Source organism: Bacillus rossius (assembly GCF_032445375.1).
Source record: "Bacillus rossius redtenbacheri isolate Brsri chromosome 4 unlocalized genomic scaffold, Brsri_v3 Brsri_v3_scf4_2, whole genome shotgun sequence".
NCBI lineage: Eukaryota > Metazoa > Arthropoda > Insecta > Phasmatodea > Bacillidae > Bacillus > Bacillus rossius.
Genome location: NW_026962011.1, coordinates 41,501,872 through 41,525,404, shown reverse-complemented (window position 1 = coordinate 41,525,404; position 23,533 = coordinate 41,501,872). Strand labels below are relative to the sequence as shown.

The 23,533-nt window shown below is 40.8% G+C and overlaps 1 protein-coding gene across 1 annotated transcript in view; it reads right to left on the bottom strand.

Moving 5' to 3' along the window:
- LOC134542064 (E3 ubiquitin-protein ligase TRIM9) overlaps positions 1–23,533 on the bottom strand; it is a 423,241-nt gene that overhangs the window by 103,517 nt on the left and 296,191 nt on the right. The window contains exon 2 of the mRNA XM_063385943.1: positions 182–277. Within this exon, the coding sequence (XP_063242013.1) occupies positions 182–277 (96 nt within the window). The remainder of the gene's footprint in view (positions 1–181; positions 278–23,533) is intronic.

The window sequence follows — 23,533 nt, the reverse complement described above, 5'->3', positions numbered from 1 at the left end:
CGGACGAGTTCGTGCGCCGTCGGCTGCGCGCGGATCTGGACGGAAACGCAAGTTGGGTTGGCTTCCCCCCGAGTAGACGAGACTGTTCTACTTCTTCCAGCTCGTCAGGGAAGTCGGCGCGTGTAAAAGGGCATGCGCCAAATGGAACAGGGGCAGGCCGGGGAGGACTCTCTCTACTCACGTTCACTCTGTCGGCCATGCCTTTGAGCCGCTGGATGAACTCCGTGGTGGACCGCGCCTTCTCCGACAACTGCTGCAGGTTCTGCGACAGCTCCGTCTGCAACGAGAGAGAGACCCTCGAGGTCACCGCACGCTCCACGCTCCACGCTCCACGTTCCACGCTCCACACGCTCCACAAGCTACAGCTGCACCGTGCTGGTGAACGGTGAAGGTGATGGATGATATGTAGAGATACGACTGAGGAAACTTGCCTGAAGAACATTTTCCGTTCAGAAAACGTTCTGGGGAAAAAAAAAAATGTAACCACGTATTTTTTCAGGATTTTTTTTTAAAGTGAAACTTCTAATGCGACTTCCAACAAGGTTGCGTTAAACGTTTAACGCTACCATGGAGAAAGCACTGTTGCGTTAAACGTTCAACGCTCCTGGGGAGGGGGAATAGAAAAGAGACAGAGTGAGAGTGAATGCGTGGCACTCGAACGCATGCGCGTAGTATACCTGTTACAGGCCAGCGCGAGCGTTAGCAACGAGTAGCGTCCAATATTCCAACGCAAGAGGGAGAGAGAAAGAAAGATACACAAAGGTAGAGATTAGGAGAGAGAAAGAGAGTGAGTCGGTAGATCCCAAGCACATGCGCGTGGTATTCTTGCTATGCAGCGAAGTAAACAGTGAAGTTTCACTTCTTCCGCGCGGAGGGACTCCACGCACTATTTTTTTCCCCCCGCAATACCAACATAGATTTACATAATTTTAGATACATGTATGTACTAAGTTAATAAATAGTACAATGCTGTAGTCTGTACGCGTTTACATCAGGGGCATACGCTGGAGAGAGGATGAGGGAGCATGCTCCCCCACCAAATCCTTAAAAAAAAAAATAGCACCAACAGAATAAGAAAAAATTGAATGTCAACAGCGGACAAAATGGTTCTATCAACCTGCCCCCTCCTTTTCCCACATTCCAGAAATACATTTCTGTGTACGCTTCTGGTGTATAGTGTGTTGTATTTATCCTCTATTATTAACTTATTATACCACTTATAAAATTTTACGTTGTCATCATACAACAGTACAAGTATGGAATTACAAAGCAGGTATAGTATAGAACTGTGGAGTATGCCCGTATGTATTGTAGATTTTGGCTTTCATCACCGCCTAATGTCTCTTCTTTCGTTATTTGGTTACATTTTTTTTTAGAATGGTTGATAAAATTTATTTCTCTGTTTCGGAGAGAGTAGAACTTGGAAAAATATTCCGGTAAATTAGAGGCCAATTTCCCAAAAATACTTTTTTGGGAACTGGAGTAGATTATTTACTTTACTTCTGCAGATTTTTATTATAGGATGCTGTGGGGGGAGGAAGGTTACCCCCACCCCATCTCTCCTCTAACAGGACCGTCTCTGAACCTGAAACACCGGCCAGAAGTCCTGAACAAGTAAGACTACCGGACTCCATCGCACTAGATTTACATAATCATGAATATTATTTATATCAAGTCCTCTTTTCCGAAAATACAAAAACTAATTATAGGTACTTTCGTTAATTGCATCATCCAATTTTTTTTAAAAAAAATTGTGTATGCTTTATTAATTGAAGTTGTGTTTTACTAATTGCTTAAGCATCACACAGAAGGCCGTTTATTCCCCACTTGCTAACCGAGAGGGTTGAGGCATCTTAGTGTCGAGGTTGTCTCCTCTAAACCGGTCGGTATGAGATTCAGAGACGAAAATAAATGATAAAATAACCTCAAATATTGCTCAGTACTCATTTAAAGCATAAATTTAGGAATAACAGTATCATGTTTCAACGACTTACGTATATATATATATTTTTTTAAATTTTAATATATGGAGATTTAAAATGCGTACTTATGCTGTATGTAAAAATTTATGTAAAAAACAGAAGGAAAAGTTTTAACCTTGGCCAATCCGGTAATTGAACTCAAAAATTTTCGTCCGGCACTAGACCAATCCATACGGGGAAAAAAAAAAGACATTTAAAGTGTGTTTTTCAGGGTAGTCACTATAATGTATCGGGGATATAATAGGGACGTTGCATTATAAGGAATTAGAGCATATAGACGAAGTAGAGTTTTATCGGAGCTATTAGCAAAATGAAAGTTTACCAATGATCGCCTGAGCAGAAGGGGGAAGAGGGGGGGGGGGGGGGCACTTCGGGAATTGGGTTGGAGAGGAATTCAGCGAGTCTTCCAAGCGCGCTTGGCAAGTGGCCAAGCAAAACTAGGCCACACAAATTAGGTGCTTACAATTCCTGCCCTAAGAGTGATACAGTTGAGACAAAATTGAATAATAACCAATTTAATAAAAAAAAAAAACTTTTTAAAACGGACTAAAAAAGTATAAAATTAACTTGTTTCCCTAGCCCTGTAAAGATTTATAACCCCAAACAGATTACTAACCTAATACATATTGTCCTAAAATAATTGTGATTGTTTATTTTTAACACCTATGAATTAACTTGTAGGATTTAAAACGAAAAACTTGAGGTGCATGCGATCGATATTAGTAAGGAGTGTACTTGAGTAACTGTCGTTGGGAAAAACCCACACAACAGTTCGCATCATTTGCAGTGCAATAAAATTGTTAGTGAACTATTCATAAATAAATTGTCTATTGCACTTGCCCAACTTTTTCCGTTTTAAATCTTACAAGTTAATTCATAGGTCTTAAAAATCAACAATCATACATTTTTAGGACAATATGTTTGGGGTTTGAATCTGTATGGGGTTAAATTCTTTACAATTATTTATACTTTTTAATCCGTTTTAAAAACGTTTTTTTAAATGGATTAGTTCTATTTAAATATTATTGCCTGCTTTTTATTTATTTATGTGTAAAATTTTGCAATTAATTTGATTAATTTCTAGTACAGATTAATTACTTGAGTTTATTCCTAACCACATACAGATTGTAATTTAAATTTATAATTGTGATTTTTAAACACTTATAAAAATACTTGCAAGGTTTAAAATTAAAAAGAAGGGCTCTTGCAATAGACAATAGTCAAAAGACAGTCCATAACAGACGCACTAAACGACAATGCGTGTCAAAGTCAAAGAAACGCTATTAACGAAGTTCCAAACTAAAATGTTATCACCGCCGTTAGTTCGCTAGTCGCCGTAAGCTTTGCTAAGTAGACGGGTCTCGCCAAGGAGATGGATAGGACTTACTATATGACCGTGTGCCGGACATTTCTCCTAGCCCTGCATGCGCGTGATTTCGACACCGCCTGCGAGTTTCATGCGTTATGCATCCCGCAACGCTGTACTGTTTTGCTTGTAGCCTAATGCCACGAATCCGGGTGCCTACCACAACAAAAAACCAAACAGATTTGTGACGAACAAACAAACTGTAAAGAAAGCTAATAATTACTGCAGTTTCATCCAGTTCCGAGTTTCAAATCTCTAGCCCAACGGGGAGTTAGTTTAAAATAGATACACGATACACACGATACATCGACACTACCCCAGCTGGCGAGGCTCGGACCCAGGGGTGGTTGGAGGGGAGAGAGGGGGGGGGGCTTTGACGCCGGGAGGGGACCAGTAAGTTAAGAAGACGAGCTTCGATATTTCATCTGCTGTTCTGACACTCCCAGAGGCGGCGGGCACAGTAAATGGCGTCTGTCTCGCCCTCCCTGAACGGGGCGGAGGGGCCAACCCCTTTTGTTTTAATCTGCATGTGTTCAATAACGAATGATGCAATCTGGGCGCGCGGAGCGGTAATTAGGTGCGAGCGATGGCTTGCGATGCAATTACCGCGCCAATCGCCGCCCACTGCGGGACGCGCGATGGAGGGGGGGGGGGGGGGAAGGAAAATACACTCGACACGAGGGGGGAAATAGCACTATACTCTCTCAAGCACAGTGAAGGGATGACACGAGAAGAAGGCAACGAGGAAGAGTTTGGGGTGTTCTTAGAGGGAGGAGAAATAACAACCCCTTTAGGAACAACCTACAGGCGTACGTAGCTTTTGAAGTACCTATTTATTCTCGAATTGTCCTGGAATAAATCAAATGAAAAGTGAGCTCTGCGCATGCACGGAATTTAGGTAACAAAACGGCAACGGATATGGCACCACAATCCGTTCTCTAGAAATAAGGTTCTGGCCGTGTCCTATCGTGCACTAGGAATACGGTTAGAATAAATAAAACCTTCTTTTTGTGTCTTTCAATACCAACCTTAATCTTAAATACGAGTTTTTAGTTTTGTGTCAAAAAATGCATACCTACTATACGGTCAGACAGACTTGATAGGGTTCCATTGTGCGTGCAACATGGGAGACCCAAGGAATACCATGGGTTAGGCACAAACATAACCCGAGCTCCCAACTCCAAACCATGGCATGACCCCGCCAACAGCACTGCAGGAATATTGGGTGGAGTGCGGATGGTAAATGCGCAGAAATAAATCTGTGGCCCTAAAGAGAGATGTCAGAAATGGGTGTCAAGAATCAAGTTTGAGGCAGCAAACGCACAAACACACACAGACGATACACACCACGACAGAAATTCGATATACGATATGTGATATTGTGATATATGTCGTAATAGCGACATTTTTAGGGAAACGAACAACGAATGATTATCTTGTAACTACTAACATCACCAGAAGGCTTCATTCTTTCGCATTCTATAAACGCCGCGTCGTAGGGTAAAGCCTTAGTAAAAGTTACGTAGAGAATATTTTTGAAAAAATTCATAAGAAAGCTTTAGTAAAACGTTACGAAGAGAATATTTTAGATAAAATTCATAAGAAAACTCAAGAAAATTAATATTAATTGTACAATTAGCAGTCAGTGCCTTGTATGTTAGCATCAGTATGATGAACTGAAACGACCATGCTAAAATTACTATAGCTTTCAGGGTACTGGTATCAGAAAAGGGAAGTTTTTAAAAGGGATTCAGGGTTTGACATTAATATGAGGTAAGGCAGTGGCAGTGGGTATATTTTTCTCCGCCGCTACCTTCCGCTAACAGAAAGCGACGAAAGCGTAAATGAAGAAGCATAAAAACCGCAAATGAACAGCCGAGAGGAAGAAAGAACTTTAATGTAAAGAATAAAAGACGACGTGAAAAATAATAGGCCACGTAACTGCCGAAAGCGCTCTTATAAACTGGTACTGAGTAGCGGAAAATTAATACAAAGATGGAAAACTCCCGGCCCACATTTTTAACGACGAAAGAGTATGCAAAAAAATCTGGATTTAAAACGCGAAATCCAAAAGAAAACTCACAAAAATCTTATTTTAGTTGGTGACTTTTACACAGTATGTATAGTACCTGCCGTACCTCTATCTACTTGTAGATATTTTCTTAAGTGTCAGGTTCCTGAATGAAAAGTTTATTGTAAAATCACGATAAATCAAAAGGCATGTTTAAGTTTAAAAAAAAAGAAATCTTTATTGGTATATGTATATATAATTAAGTTCATGAAAACATTTACTGTTTGCAGAAACCTGTAGCAAAAATTTGCCTTTAAAACATATATTGCTTGTAACAGCTGCAAAAAAAAAAATAGTTCCAAGAGAATTTTTTTTTTATCAAAACTACGAATGCATGAGATCTGAAATTTTGACATTTTCAAAATATTGTAATTAATTTACCTATGATTACATATTAACACTTTTTTTAATTGCATTCCTTCACCTTCAAATAATTTGACATCTTATAATTCTTAACTTGATGTAAGTTTTTGGACATACGCCATTGCTAAGAACTTTTTCTGTTGAAGAAAAACTAATAAATAAAATAAATAAATAAAAATACTCAAAAAAAGACAAAAAACACACAAAACTAAGCAAACAATTGCTGTTGTCAACAAGGATATGAACACCACAAAATATTCCGAAACAGGAATATGGTCAGCAAACAAAGAAAAACAAAGAAAAATGTACTAAGAGAACGAAAAAATCCCCACAAATGATGTGTTGTCATCATTTGTGGGGATTTTTTCGTTCTCTTAGTACATTTTTCTTTGTTTTTCTTTGTTTGCTGACCATATTCCTGTTTCGGAATATTTTGTGGTGTTCATATCCTTGTTGACAACAGCAATTGTTTGCTTAGTTTTGTGTGTTTTTTGTCTTTTTTTGAGTATTTTTATTTATTTATTTTATTTATTAGTTTTTCTTCAACAGAAAAAGTTCTTAGCAATGGCGTATGTCCAAAAACTTACATCAAGTCATGCACTCCCATTGCACAAATCTTTTAAAGATAACCTTATAATTCTTAGTCGGGTAATATTTTCGTATATGCCGATTTATTAGTATAAAAATGGCCATCATACTAAGCTAACTTCCAAAACATTATGCTAATAACTCTCTTCTTCATCAAGAAGCGCAGTCAGGCTGTCCTCTGTTGATACGGAAGAAGACGGAGAGGAAATGGGCTGTATCGCAAGCGCTCTAACGATAAGAAAACTTCAAAGAGCGTCGCGAGAGAGAAACGTGAAAGAAGCTGTAGGAGGAACGCAAACTCATTAAAGGCGCTGCTATAGTCACCCCACAAGAATACAGATTTAGTACTTCTGGCTGCTGAAGTGTATACATATATACATCTTGAACGTGCAAGGTAGCTACATTTTTTACTGACTAAACTCTACTATACTATACTCACTCTCATGTTATAAAAAGTTTGAAATGATTTTTAGGTAGACAATAGATTAGGCTACTTATTTTTCAAATAATTTTTTAATATGATTAAAGTGTGATTTTAACAGTAATTTTTCCTTGTGAAAGTAAATGAGTGGTTGGATGTAAAAATTTACCTGAGCTCAATTTATGAAGTTGCCTGAAAAGATCTGAAATACTTATTTCCAAGAAAACTGTTGGCTTTTTCTGGCTGTGTTTGCTGGTCAAGTTGACAGTTCAACACAAAAATATAACTTATGTCATTTCAACAGTTTTCTTAGAAAAAAAAGTTATTATTGATTAGTTCTATGTCAAAGTTGTTGAAATGTGTCGAGCAGAAATAATACTACCACCACTGAAATACAATAAATTTCTAGGATAACTAGGAAGATTCTAATTCCCCTACTAGTACCATACATAAATGGTTAAATACTTGTAGATAATACCTCGATATGGCAGTATATAGGACACTAATGAGAGAGATACAATTCAAATAAAGTATTTTATTCAGTAAATAATATCTCTAATTAAAAAGAGAGAGAATTAAACAATAACATATTTTCCAATGAGGTGTAGAACCTACATTTACACTCACCTGCATAACTATGAGCATAAAGCAGAAATTGAACTATTTTTTTTCCTACCACGAATAAAAAGCCGGAAGAGTATGCTTGGAATTCCTGTTACAAAACTCTAAAATACGAGGCAAAACTGATTTCCTGGATCTATAAACCACGACACTTCAGTCCATCCGCGTAATAAAGTCGAACTGATACTATACTCACCCGTGCGTTACGTGGTTAATGACACTTAACACTAACCATCGTTAACTTTACATTTGTTTTAAGTTATATCTATATAATTTAGTGTATTGTATTGGATAATGCATGACACATAGAATTTTTAGGTTGCATAAATTTAGCAGTGTTTAAATCAGTTTAATACTTTGATAAGTTGAACTAGCAGGCAAAAAAAATTTTACACATTACTGAGGATAATCTAATAGGAATATTGCAATAACACGCAGGCATTAACAGTTAACGTCCATCTAGCTAGGATGTAATCACCCTATATGTGCACGCTTAATCCAATATTGCTTATTTTAAAAGGTTTTTTGTTCGATTCATACCGCAAAAATAAAAATTGCTGTGGGTTTTAATATAGCAAAATCGTCGAAACAGCAAATAACGAAGTCATTCATCAGTCTGCGGTTACTTTAGAGATTTGCTGTGGGGGTGAAAGGAAGATGTTCTCAGCAAGTGCAGGGAAGTCGACAACCACGTCGTGCAAGCAGTCGGATTGTGCGCGACGGATCCTGAAGAGGCCACTCCAGTGTTTCAGGGGCACTACGCAACCTGCGTTAACATCATAAGATTCAATGCTATTTTCATTTTGCTTATAACTAATTAACTAATATAGATTTCGAAATGATGCTTGTTTGATATGTAAGACAACAATGCTCTTATCAAAGCCCCTTTCTTCAAAAACGTGCATAAATTATGGTTTTATACTAATATTTACTAATATGCATAAGTGTATTGTCTAGGATTTGAACCATAATTTATGCACGTTTTTTTGAAGAAAGGGGCTTTGATAAGAGCATCGTTGTCTTACATATCAAACAAGCATCATTTCGAAATCTATATTAGTTAATTAGTTATAAGCAAAATGAAAATAGCATTGAATCTTATGAGGTTGGCGGGGGTTGCGTAGTGCCCCTGAAACACTGGAGTGGCCTCTTCAGGATCCGACGCGCCTGAGACTGGAGGCGTCAGCAGCTCTCTGCGGCGACAGCTTGTGCTCTCCATAGCGCCGCCTGCTGCTTCCTCCCCGCCCGCGGAGTGCCTTCAAGGGCAATAACGGGCCTTCGCTGCCTCTCTCCCGGTCCCGGCTCGGGCAGACAACTTTTTTAATTTCATCCCGATGTATCACCTGCAGCGGGCGCGACCAGTTCTCTTCTCCGCGGGAACAAAAGAGCGGCTGGAGCTCTCCCGGGGGGCGAATCCCTTCCTTGACTGATGGCAGCGCGCGGTGTATCGCGGGAGGGAGACTTGCGGAAGACGGGGAGGAAGAAGACGAGGAAGGAAAGATTACTGCGGAAACGTGAGCCAACAACTTTATGATATTAAATGTAGTTCAACGCCTCCTCGCATTGCCCCCACCCCCCCTCCCTCCGCGAGTAAACAAGCGAGGGAACTGGGGAGTTACGCCCCCGCGCGCGCGAGAGTCGAGGAAGGGCGTAACTGCTCGCTGCAGGAGTTACTGTCGCTGCCTCGCGGAACGCGCGCCGACTGCCCGCTTCTGTTCGCTCCTTTCACTGGGAAAAAAAAATAATAATAATGTTTGTATGCCTGCTTGCTATGATGTAGCTGAATTTCAATTTTGAAACTGAAGATTTCTGTGCTGCATGGTTTTTTTTTGACGTGACAACGTCTAATAAATCGATGAACGCCGGCTGCACGCACGAAAAAGTGTCCCGTTACGCACATTGTCCCGTTACGCACATTGTCCCGTTACGCTGTTTCCCGTTACGCTCATTGTATGCTTGCGCCGCATCTATCTCTCTTCCACTTGCATTGGAACAACCATCGATTTGACTTTTTAGAGGCACATTAAACTTGAAACACTCCCATTCGTTTCCTACTTTTCCTATCATCGTCCTATCCTTAACAGAATAACACAGATTGGAAGAAGTTAAATAGCAAACATGTACAAAAGTTATAGTTAAAATAATCTGTTCGTTAAAGTAATAAACATATTTGAATTAATGAGTGCAAATAAAAGTAAATTTATCAATTAAATTGTAGATTTCATTTCACTCCTTCTTTGTATCCATACAAGATAGTGATAATTCAATAAAAATGATTCAATTTTATTCATAAATTATGCAATCATTTCATCAGTGTTTTGTTATGACGTCACGTTAAACTACCGTCCGTAAACAGACTTTACAGACAACCAATTTTTTTTGCGAACATCACGTATTAAAAGAGTACATTTAATCTAAGTACAAGACGATAAATGTTCCACAGTATTTGCATGTTAAAATAATTGTGTGTTTTTTTTTTAAACTGTGACAAAATTTTTATTTTCGAATTATGTCATTTTCAAAATAAATTTATGGAGCGTGTTTACTCTTAAAACAACATAATGCAGATTTGTTTGTTGATTTATTTCTAATCATCAGTGTAAATTATGTAACCATAAATTATTTAGAGGTGCATAATCAAATATGAAAAACAATGACATATCAAAAGTAACGGGTTAGAAGATAAAAATGTTTTGACTTGAGTATAGATTTTTTTATTCTGCTTGGATTTGAATTTAATAATTTATATTGACAGTTTTATCACAAACCACCATTAAACCCTTGTGTAATGTTATAGACTAATTTGTATTACCGACATAATACGAAGTGTATGACACCGAAACTATTTTTGACATATTCTGTGGTGGAGGTCAATAGGGCTTACATTCTAAACATGAGCCCACGAGTTTGATTAAGACAAGTCATAAATACATATTAATGCAATATACATCCATGTAAGACATGTCAGGTTTATATGAAATACATGTTTTACACATATGCAAACTGACATAAAAAATAGACTGTCCTTGGAAACACAATTAATTCCTGCCGTTTCTGTGTATGAGGGCTGAAATATGGAAGAAAGTCACTAATGTTGCCCACTAAGTGATTACAGTATTACTTTCAAACATATATCTTTATAACTTTATTTAGCTAAATTGCTGTTGTTTTCTAATTCTGTTCGCGGATGCTTTTTCCTTTTACATTCCTGAAGGGAGGGGTCCGCACCAGCCCCCCTCCTCATCCCCCCCCCCGATGCGGCCCTGGTGCACCCCTCCCCCAACCCACAATACTCTCGACATAATATCGTATTGATTTCCTCCACATTCACCCACTGACAACGTAATAAGGGCTGACAAGGATTTTAATAACAAGGCCTCAAACATGCTTTAAATTAAAATGTCTGGCGGGCACGAAACGTCTCAAAAGAAACGAACGAACGGAAATATCCCCCCCTCCCCAACCGGCTCTTCCCCGAAGCCGCCCCCCCCCCCCTCCCCTGTTCTTTCTGGCTCCCTCGACATGTATAGTTATTTTGTGAGAGGGATCATTAATAAAGTCTGTAGCTTGCACGAGATTGGAAAAAGCAAACTTCTCAAAAGCGGCGTTCTTTCACTTTAACTATCGGAAATTGATTTTTTTTTCTTTAACTGGGGTCTGGACGGCGCTGAGCGAGGCGGGAGGTCCCGCGAGTTTGATGTGACACATTTAGTCGGGAAGCCTGCAGTTCACAAGGACGAGAGCCGCGCCCGAACAGTTCCGAAGTTCTCCGAAGTTTGCCGATCGCTCGTGAAATTACACCATACTGCAAGTATTTATACACTTTTACGGTCACGGAGTATTTTAAATAACGTTAACCTAACTTAACCAAACTTTCATTTCAAATACGATAACCTAACCTACCCTCCCGAAAAAAGTAATAAAGAAGTATTTTTTATTACAAAGATCGAACCTAACCTAATCCTTTACTTCGGTAAACTTCGGAACTGTTCGGGTTGTGGTTGTGGCTTTCATCCCTGTGGCTATCATGTTCAGTCTATTGAAAATGTTTTGAAAGGAGAGAAAAAAAGAAATATTGGTACTTGCATAAAAAATTAACTATTAACTATTCTACCAGTTTTTATTTTGTCATTATTATTTGTTCACTTCCTTTTTAGATTTCTACAAATCTATGAATACTGTAACTCTGAATTAACACCGTATTCTGTGGTGATGAAGATGATGGTGATAATGAAGAATACATGATCCAATATTCCCTTCACTCTCAAATCCCCAAATTTATGGACGTACGGAAGTCAACAATGATCAATATTTGAAATAAGGAATCAATAATGCATATGTGGGTTGAGAGACCTCGATAGGTATATAAATCAAACTTTTTTAACAAGAGAAGTTTAATTGAGCATAACCACTCCGTATTGATTGCGACGTATTTGTATCGTGAGGAAGACATTAAGTGGTATCGAGTACAAACGGTTTCTCGGCCTTCATACCTTTGTCATTACCCCGTTTACAAATTCTTGTTTTATTATTATTATTTTTTTATTTATTGAGGAAGATGCCAAGCTACTCACCACAAGTTTAGATTTTCATCGCGACACTCTTTCAGTCTTCTCTGAGTGAAAGGACCTTTACAGAAAAAGAAGAAGAAAAAAGCGTGTGTAACTCAGTACACGTGATAGAAGAGACACTTCTTTGCCAATTCACACCTCGACTCGAAAGTGCTCTTTTTAACTCTCTTTGGCATCAGAAACGTTTCGAAAAAAAAAATGGTTGTCTGTAAAGTCGGTTTACGGACGATAGTTTAACGTGACAACGTCATAACAAAACATTGATGAAATGATTGCATACTTTTATGATAAAATTGAATAATTTTTATTGAATAATCACTATTTTGTATGGATACAAAGAAGGAGTGAAATGAAATCTACAATTTAATTTTATTTTCACTCATTAATTCAAATATGTTTATTACTTTAACGAAGAGATTATTTTTACTATAACTTTTATAAATGTTTGCTATTTAACTTCTTCCAATCTGTGTTATTCTGTTAAGGATAGGACGATGATAGGAAAAGTAGGAAACGAATGGGAGTGTTTAAAGTTTAATGTGTCTCGAAAAAGTCAAATCGATGGTTGTTCCAATCGAGTGGAAGAGAGATATATGCGGCGCAAGCGTACAATGAGCGTAACGGGACACAGCGTAATGGGACAATGTGCGTAGCGGGACACTTTTTCGTGCGTGCAGCCGGCGTTCATCGATTTATTCGACGTTGTCACGTCAAAAAAAAATATTCACGAAAACGTTGCATTAAAATTCGGTTTTGAAATTGTAATTGAAATTTTTATTCTCATCGCACCCTGGAGCCAGCTAAAGGCCAGTTCTCTGCACCGTCCGCAACCAAGTCTCCGTCCTTTTTACGTCAGATGTCCTGAAATTTTATTCCCATCGCGCCCAAAGAAGTTTCACTTCAAAAAAGGGTCGAACATGAAAGAAGGAAAGAGAGAGGTCAAGAATCCGTTGCCGTGGCAGGGAATCAGGCGGAAAAGAATATAATTAAGATAAGTCGTCTGGGGCAGGTGGAGAGAATGGATGAGCGCAGATATACAGAGGCGGTGATGAAGCGGCATGCAGGTTGGTAGTGGGGGGAGGGGGGAAGATTAATAACCTCGCTGACGGACGGAGCGAAAAGCAGAATGCCCGGGCGCGGGGGGCGGCCATTAGAGCCCCATTGTCAGGAAAAAAGCGACGGGCAGGCGAAAGAACTGGGCGGTAAACATTCCTAATCGTTATAAAGCTTTTCATGCACCGCCGTGCCCCGATGTTACGGAAGAACGTGCGTCCTGACAAAAATAAAAATACGCTCATAAAAGAACGACTAAATATATTCCCGCAAGTATTCAAGTACGCCTGCGGCAAGAGCGGGTCGGATTCACAAATGAGGGGTTCGTGGCTTAAATAAGTGTTCCGCTTTAACTTGCAAACTACTTTAAGTAAATTATTTTTAAAAGCAACGCCGAACGGCTTATTTGTCAATCATAGCTGACAAAAGCACATGTCTAGCTGGCACACTATCTCGTAGAACTTGGTACATCCGCCTCTCACTGCAAAGAAAGTGTTTTGTCACGTGTGCAGTTCGTGAAGCGCACGTTTAAATATGAACTACGTCTGTTTTGTCTAGAGACGTACGAGACTGTAAAATCCAGATAAAACGACACAATTAATGATGATGCACTTGCAAACAGCTCGATTGGCAGCAAGCGTGCATGATAGCACAACTTACCGCCATGATGATTGAACAACAATTGCTTCGTTGCCGGAAGCTGCAGGGCTACCCACCTCGGCAGGCAGCCAACTTGAAAAACTTGGCGCTGCTAGCAAGCAGCGCAGGAAGTTCAAAATTCAAATGTTTCAAACACTATACACTAAATTACACACAATATTTACAAGTCCAAACAACGTCAAAGGACAGCATCACATGTGGTTTCTTTAACAAGTTAGAATACCAAACTTCGACAAACGCATGTTTCGCTGTTTACAAAGTTATTTTTAACTTGTTCTCTACGAATGTGATCGATGGCAAACCAGGCAGCCGTGCGCTGGCCCAGTGGCGATATAAGGAGGTTTCATACACAACGTCGGCTAAATAAAAAAAAAAAAAGCGTCTCGAGTGTACCCAAGACTAAGTAAAATACGTAATTTTAGAATCTGTTTTGATGAAGTTCTGATATTAATACGTGTCTCCATACGTAAAGTTTTCTTGTTAGATTTTTTAAAAGTACCCCTGATCATAAAAACCCACCACACACGCAAGCTTGCGTTTGCATAACCTACTTTCCATCAAAATTGTATCATTTTCATGATCCTGTGAAAACAGCAAACGAAGTAATGAAACCAGAAAGAAACAGAGTCTATTTTAATGAACATTGAAGAGGAATGCGTGTAATTTAATTTTGTAGCCACTCGAAGAGCAGTTATGAAGTTAATTTCTTTTTTGTTTTTACAGGGGAAAGAAAGAAACCACTATAGGGCAGGAACAAAAATACTCCACACGCTACAGGAAACAACGAAGAATGCTGCGTGCCAATGCACAGTAATTTATTACATGTCGCAGAAAATACACCCGGCACTTGGTTTTCCACGACACTCAAGTAATGCTCTGCAACCAACATTAAAAACATGCAGGTGCAGATGCGTTATTAGTAGAGACCGGAAAAATTCGCGAATTCATTTCGCGACAGGCTAAAATACGAATAGTTATACCTCAGTGCTGCCTCTGCTGTTGGCTCACAATTAACCTGGATGACTCGTAAGCCAATGAGAAACACCCGACCAAAGCTTTATCGAATCACAGGCTGCTACGTTGGGACGTCTCACAAGACAGCAGTCAATGAGTGGGTGACGTTTGACCGAGTGTACGTAGAACTATGGAGTTCATCCTAGAGGTCATTGACCCGCGAATTTTTCCGGTCCCTAGATATTAGTAAGGGCATGTATTTTTCACGAAAAGATTTGGAGACTAGCTGAGAGTTAAAACACTGTATCTGTGTTTAGTGAATGATCGAGTTAATTTCAGGAGCATATAATATATAAGTATATTATACTGTCAGCATACAAATTACAATAATACAACGGGGAAGCAAACGAGTGCTGAATGGCCTGGTTCCCATCAATTACGAAGAAGAAACCACTGGCGTCTAACCATGTTGCGGCTTAGCGGACGTTCAGGTTAATTCGTGAAAAAATGCCTGCCGCTAGTTATAAGAAGAAACGGGACGAGGTTTAACTGATAGAACATTCTCTTTCTTATAATCTCTTCGTTTCACATTATCTATATTATCCAAATCGACAAACAAATCATGTATTAACTCTCTTACTTAAAATTTGTGATTCTCCTACCTCTTGGCGTTATTTCTGTCTTGTCTTGAAGCGATTTCATCATTTATTTTGCTATCTATTGTATTCAAAATTGTTTTTAAAAAACGTGAGCGAGTCCTTCAGTACTCTCCAGTGATGTGTGAACATCTATCCCTGGTAACGAGCGAATTCATGTGTTCTCATGCAGCAAATAAACTTATGATACTGAACTCGGACAGGATATTTAACGTAGAATTATTTTAAATAATACCAAGCGTGATAAATATACGCAAAATGTGTTTTCAAGTACGTTTATGGACGCGAATCACACGTACGTAGTTTCCGCGACCGCCGCTAGAATGCGCTGTCGGAGCAGCTACGTTGAGTATCGCATTATTCCATTTGCAGACCGGAATTTCAAACAGTAAAATGAAACAGCTCCGATAAAAGCGAATAAGACTTAAGTAATACTATGCAATTTTATTAAAATATTGACCATTTTGCTAAAATTCATTAAACAGTAAAAACAAAACCGTTGTTTCACATTTCCGTCGCATTACTTCCGTCGCATTCATGAAATTACTCCAACCAAATGCCATATATCGAGAGCTAAATAGTCACATAAAAAATTATGATACTATTATAAAGTGTACAACGCCAAATTTTCGCATGTAAAATACACCTTTATGATGTCATCAACCGGCTTCCTCTTACTACACCAGCCCGTAAAACATAAGCTTGACAGTTTCAATAAAGTTCAGCTTAAATGTCTTCACAATGTTACAAACCGAGTAACCTAATCCACTTATTTCTAATATTCCGAGAAAGTGTCTGTAACTATTTTTTAAATTAGTGATAAGTGAATGGTTTTTGTAGTTATTAATTAAGATTTCGGTTGAAAAAAAAATTATAATGGGGGTTTCCTTCGGACCGCTAACTAGCAATTTTAAAACCCGGATGAACATTGGATAACCTACGACTGCCGTCTTTACAAGCGAGTCTAGGTTAGTTACTCACTAGCGTAAAGCCGTACCAATTAGCCTTCCGGCGCAAAGCCGGATAATTAATAAAAGCCGCGTGAAATTAAACAAAACGCAATCTCACAGGCTAAGTAAGGGTGGTGGCAGGTTAACTCCGGACAAAAGAGGAAACGTTTTAAACTATCTTCTAAATTGCACCGGCCAAAAAAAAAATTAGTAGGCAAATTCGCTCGACTACGGCGAGGGAAGTACCTTCGCCCGCGGAGCAGAGGGGGTGGAAAGGGGAGGGGGGGAAAGCGCGGGAGTTGTTATTTACGAACCGAGTACAGCGGGGCTAAAACTGCTCCCAGGAGCTCGCTGAGCGAGGGCATAATGAATCAGGCGGCCAACAGCCCGTGCAGACGCGCTGGCTGTTCTGTTCTGGGTCATCTGGCGCCGGTCAGTTGGCCGCCCTGCGAGAGCGCAGCTGACCGGGAGGATGGTGTAGACCGGGCGCGTCCGGGTTTACACGATGCACTGCTCCTGGACCTACACAGTCGCTTACCAAACTGCACGTAACAGCGCATTCCCGTGGTTTTGATTTGATAATTTTTATTTGCGTTTTATACCAATTCAATACACCGTTGTGATAAACAATACGTAGGAAAGTTTTTAAAAGCGTTTGACTTCTTGAACTCGATAAGTTTTTTTTTTTTAATTAAGTTAAAGTTTACATTTTTGCCAATTTATTTCCATTTTTCTGACGTTATGAGATCTGAACTAATTATTATTTAGTCGTTATTTGCATTTAACACTGCCTTGCATAGAAACTAAATGAACAGATCAAATCTAAAACACGCGACAGAATAGTTATAGGGGGTTAAGCGATAAAATTTGTGTAAAATTTAAAAGAAGTATAAAAAAAAATTAGGACCCATAGGGTCTTTTCGCTCAATATGTCTTTTGTAAATGGGTCGGCCAACACGCACGTTCAGTTTGTCCAACCCTCCACAAATCATCCTGTACGATTCCTGTCTTTTGGAACAGTAATAATTAATTCCAATTGCCGTATTTTTTCTCCCCTTCACTGCATCCGCTTCAATGTTTCTTTTCTCACACCCACACTGAGCAGGGAATTTTTTCAATGCCCGGTTGGGGGCGCGGCCACGCTAAGGCCCTGGCATTTGTGACGTCACGCAACCTCGCCATCCATCCCGCGACGAGGCGGCTCTGTGACAGGGGTGTACCAACCTCTGCCCGCAGGCAACACAGCCCACCCCTACCGCCCCCCTCCCCCTTCTCCAGGCCGGGAGGCTGGGGGGAGGGGGACCCCAGACCGGCTCACTTCATTCCGGCGGCAGCTCGCCCGGATAATGACGGGTCATTTCATTTCGCCGCGCGGGCGAAGGGGCACGCAATCCCGCCTCGGCCAATCACAAACATCCACGAAATAATAACAATAATAATAAAGTCACACGTGGCCCAGTGACGCACACCGACGCGGGGATTAAGGGAAAGAGCACACAACGGTTTAAAACGTTAGCAGTAAAAAAAAAAAAAAGAACAGATGGGAAAGGATAAAAAAAATAAATAAATAACCGGTCCGGCTGACAAGCAAACTAATTGTGTAGCGACTGAAAAATGCATTTGCGAGAAGGCATCTGGTTATAAAAAAAAAAAAAACAACGCACACACAGTCTCATGAACAATACGGCTCCTGAGTGTATTGTTCGCCCACGCATCTAAATATGGAGCTCGTGTATTAATCAAATCCCCAGCGCCTGCCCCCCCCCCCCCACCTACCCAAACACAACTTCAACGCAGCTGCCCAGTTTGCGAAACGTACTTAACTTCAGAACTGCACACGCAAGCCAAAAATTGGGTTTTTCACTCGTCGACTGTTTCAAAAATCATTTGTGTAGCACGGAGCTTCAAAAACGGACTGGAGTGGAATAAAAAGTGCAAGTCTACCATTCCGTTCCGATAAAAGTGAATAAGACTAAAAAAAAAAAAAAAAATACTACGGAATTATATTAAAATACTGACTACGCACTGACTTGAATAAAAAAATCACCTTTATTACCTCTCACCCCTATATTCTTAACTCAAGAGAAAGAGAGAGAGAGAGAGAGAGAGAGAGAGAGAGAGAGAGAGAAGAGGGCGGAAGTCCCAGGTCCGCTTTTCCGTGTCTGCAGTGAATTACATGTTTTCCTTGAATCATCTTAATGCAAGAGCGGTCCAGTCTTCTCTGCTCTGAGACATCCTTCAAGTGGGTATCCGAGGTTAACAAAGCAAAGCGCATCAGAACCCCTCAATCCCCTCTTGGTTCGCTGGCGCCCGTACGTTTACAAAGCCACTCTCACATCCATGCAAATAATAAATTTCTCTCCTCGACGTCGTGTTTTTTTGCAATATTTTAGACGTTATGAATACAATCTTTCCTTTCACGTTATTGGATGCACGGACTGAGGTCGGCCAGCAGAGCCATCGTGCATAGTTCCTGAAATTTATTCCAACATGTACTGACTTGTTATCTCTCTTTGATCTGTTGTTTTTGACGTGACAACGTCTAATAAATCGATGAACGCCGACTGCACACACGAAAAAGGGTCCCGTTACGCACATTGTCCCGTTACGTTGTGTTCCGTTACGCTGTGTCCCGTTACGCTGTGTCCCATTACGCTCATTGTACGCTTCTCTCTTCCACTCGATTGGAACAAACACTCCCATTCGTTTCCTACTTTTCCTATCATCGCCCTATCCTTAACAGAATAACACAGATTGGAAGAAGTTAAATAGCAAACATGTATAAAAGTTAAAGTTAAAATAATCTCTTCGTTAAAGTAATAAACATATTTGAATTAATGAGTGCAAATAAAAGTAAAATTATCAATTAAATTGTAGATTTCATTTCACTCCTTCTTTGTATCCATACAAAATATATATAATTCAATAAAAATGATTCAATTTTATTCATAAAAGTATGCAATCATTTCATCAATGTTTTGTTATGACGTTGTCACGTTAAATTATCGTCCGTAAACCGACTTTACAGACAACCAATTTTTTTTAATTTTAAGTTTTACGTCCCAATTGATTCAACTCTCGCTCTCTCTCGAGTAAACAGACACTAGCTCACTGCACTCGCTGACTGGGAACCCCAGCGAATGACGTAAGGGTTCTAAGCTGGGGTTCTACTCGCCGTAACGACGTAGCGCCGTAACGTCTACTTGGGATTCGCCCAGCCGTCGAAGACTCGTCGCCTGTCCGTCCAGCCTCGGGAGCTGATGCTGGTGATGGGAGGGCTCACGCTCGCTTCCACCGACTCGCCCCGCGAGTAGCACTCGCTCAGCGAGTACTATCCATGTCTGATGGGAAGATCCCTGGAAGGAATTCGGTTGCCGAGGCTAGCTCTGACGTCTCAAGGTCAGACAGACAAGGGAATATGCGCTACTACGGAGAGCGAAAACATTTACTCGCCTCGTACACACGTTAAATTTTACAGTAACACGAAACACGAATGTTATAGAAGAAAACCTGAACAATTATTTACTACCAACGTTACAAACCGTCATTTTTTGCTAAAAGATTAAAAAGAGCGCTGACAAACCCATGGAGCGCTGCTATTTTCATGCTATTGAAACCAATTTCGTCAAAAAAGCGTCATATTGTCTAAAAACTTAGCGCGTTCCGAAGAAGCTGTTATTTTTATACGCTCGTTGAGTAGTTAATGAGGAAAAAATAGTAAACATTTTTCCTTATTTTTTATAACACACCAATATTTATACGTATATTTTATAATGACATGACATTATATGGCTTCACATTGATTTCTTTCCTAAATAATCTAAAAGCAGAAGTTATTGTAAATAAATGATGTTGGCAAGTTGCTGACACTCGCCTTTAGAAATATACAACGGACATTTCATTCACCACAATACATCCATACTTAAAAAATCATTTCATTGATTTAACTTACAATTAAAAATGACATACATATATGTTAACTCGCAATAAATTTATACTTGACTCCAGTTGCATAGACAAATAGGCAGAGGCAAGCTGAGTCGCTGTGTAGAAGGCTGCGAATTTGTCTTGGTGGAATTTGCTTATGTATTCGCGTTTCTTGATATTCACGCGAAATAAAAAACGACGTAACTTAAAATAGTAACTAAAAAATACATCTTCCCACTTATGTTAAATTTTTATAATCAACTTGAAAACAAGAAACGATGTTTGCGCGCAGAACTGTACACTGCTCAGGCGACAAGCGATAACTGGCGCCCACCCCCCCTTGTTTCCGGGTAGGGACCGGTTCCCCCCCAACTCCACAACACCCGTGTCAAGAGATCTTCCCATAAGTCACGTACAGTACCTGGCAGCGCCAACGGACGTAACCCTCGGGATCACCGGGGCAAATCGCCGATCATCTGCCTTTTTTTTTTCGCCAACCCGGATTCTCCTGCTCGGCGCTCGGACTCGAACCAGCGACGCCGCACGCCGTGAAGTCGTGTCCGCGAAAACACGCCCTGTGATTGGCCCGACGATGTTTACTGAGCTGCTGACGTCATCACTCCGGTGACGTGAGGTGCGATGAGAAGCTTCTCACGATGACGACATCTTCCAAGCCAACTGTTACACCCCCCCAGAAAATCTTCTGCAACCGAATACTTTTGACGCGTCCATCCAATGCCGAACGTTCAGTGTTGAATCTTGACTGATCTCCTAAGCAGCGCGCAACCTCTATTCATAAACATGCTCTTCTCTCTAGGAAGCATTCCCCTCCTTCCGAGTAACAGGCGATTTGCCTAAAGGCGGTTTGCCTAAACATGAATTCGCTACGGCGATTTGCCTAAAGTCATTTCGCCTAAAGGCTTTTTGCCTAACGGCGATTTGCCTAACGGCGATTTGCCTAACGGCGTTTTGCCTAACCTAACCTAGCTTAACCTAACTTAAGCTAACCTAACCTAAGCTAACCTAAGCTAACCTAACCTAACCGAAGCTAACCTAAGCTTACCTAACCTGACGGCGTTTTGCCTATCAGCGGTTTGCCTAACGGCGATTTGCCTAACGGCGTTTTGCCTAACGACGATTTGCCTAACGGCGTTTTGCCTAACGGAGTTTTGCCTAAACGGCGTTTTGCCTAAAATTAGGAAAAACGCCTTTAGGCAAAACGACACATGCCCCTCCTTCCTACCACGAGGCAAGCCGAAAGTCCCCTTCACATGGCGAGACTCAAGAGTTCCGTCCAATCAGCGCCAAGCGAGCGCTCTCGCGGTCCATTCACTGACTCGCAGCAGGCCGGTCGCTCGGCGAGTCAGCGCGAGGTCGGGACCTCGAAATTTTCCCCGGAACACTCTGCGACGGCAAAGCGTTACAATACATAATATACTTCATTTGTTATAATAATATTTTTGGCAACTAGATACTAGTGTGCCCTCCGAAATCCTGCACATTTTCGGCACATTTTACAATTCAGCACCGATTGACAATTTTTTTTTTTCGGGTGGTTTCGGGCGTTTTGTTGACATTGATCACGCCACTACGCTGCCCTCGTTTTTTATTTCGCACCGTGTTTCTGTGTATTACTTTCCTTCCGTAGAACACATTATTACAACTTGTTTTTTTATATAAATATAATTGCGCGGCATGTTATTTCCTTCAAGTATCCAGATGTTCGATGATCCGGAAAGACCGTTATACCTCGAATGTGCCGAATAAAAAAAACCGTTAAGTACTGTGTTGGCATTCGCACATGTGTGTGTGTGTGTGTGTGTGGTGTGTGTGTGTGTGTGTGTGTACTTTGGAAGTTCCGCAAAACGTGACTATTCCTAAAATAATTTTCAACTAAAAATATAATTCAGCTTACGTCTGGGAGGGACTCGTTACGCCGGCGATGTGCGCGCGAAGAGGGAAGTGGTGGGGGAGGGGGAAGGGGTATGAAGGGCGATGTTTGAACCAGAAGCAGGCGCGCGGCCCTGAAGAGGCGGTGGTTCGCACCGAGTTCGGCGCCGCTGGGCTGGGCGGCGAGACGGAAATGAAAAAATAAAAAAAAAAAAAAAAAAACCGAGAGTGGTGAACGGAGAGACGCTAGGTGGAAGAGGGTAAATTTGATGAGGGGAAAAAAAAACGGGAGAGAGAGAGATATAAAGGCTGGTCGGGGAAAGTGCGAGTGGCGCAGCCCCGCGGTGAATGTCGGAACTCAAAAGTAACCACGCGCAAACGAGCGAGGCAGAAGCGGTCCGCTTGAAGCACACAGACGCCCTCTGGCTACACGGAGCGGTAGGTAGCACCGTGTTTTTTTTTTTTTTTTTCGCGAATAGATTTCAAGGCCAGCTGGGCTTATTTCAGGCACATGTCTCTGCTGTCAGCTCACGAATCACAGCCATCCAGTGCGGAAGCATAAACGTCCTGAACGGCCAAATATGGAAACACTCGTTAGTGCAGGAATGCCTTATTGCAGTCTAATGAGCTTTCATATTTTTTTTTTAAGCGAAAAATAAATGCCGCTACTGAAGTCCCAGGCGGAGGTGTGCGAAGGAACTCACTCACCTGCGCGACTGACTGGTTCGCCATAAATAGTTGGTTCCGCAGTCGGTACAAGGAGAACTCTGCTGATCATTTCAGAACTCTGTGGTGTTATGGAAGAGAGGGTTAAGACAAAAACATCAAATTTTAAGAGAGGTGGAAGAAAGTCTAATATTATTATCACGATCAAATATTAGTCGTTATATTATTAATTATTGATATTTTATACAGGCAACGCAAAACTACAAACCATATAGAGTGTCAAAAGGCATATCCTTCAAATAATCCTTGACTTTCTTCCACCTCTCTTAAAATTTGATGTTTTTGACTTAACCCTCTCTTCCATAACACCACTGAACTATCCTTAAGGAAATAAACATTCTACATTACCACGTTGCAATCATAGCATTACAAGTTAAGTTTTAACACCATTGGAAACAAATACCGAGCAATTAGATTTTTTTTTTCCTTCTCATACATTACATTACTACTCGATAATTGCTTCTTTGACGCCACGGCATGGGCATGTTTGTACGTGCTGTTGGTTCGTGGACCATCGGGAACTTTCTGCATCGTCGCGACCTTTAACGTTCCACGAGAGATTGCGATACCCACCCACGTGCTCGCACTGTCAACACGCGGTGCTGTGCGCGAGACCGCTCGGAGCTGCGGCGGCCACGCGACGTCAAAGCGCGGGGCAGTAGCCCCCCCCCCCCCCAGGCCGCGTGTGTGCCGAGTCAACCCCGCGCCGTGGGGAGGGGCAGACGTGCCTAGAC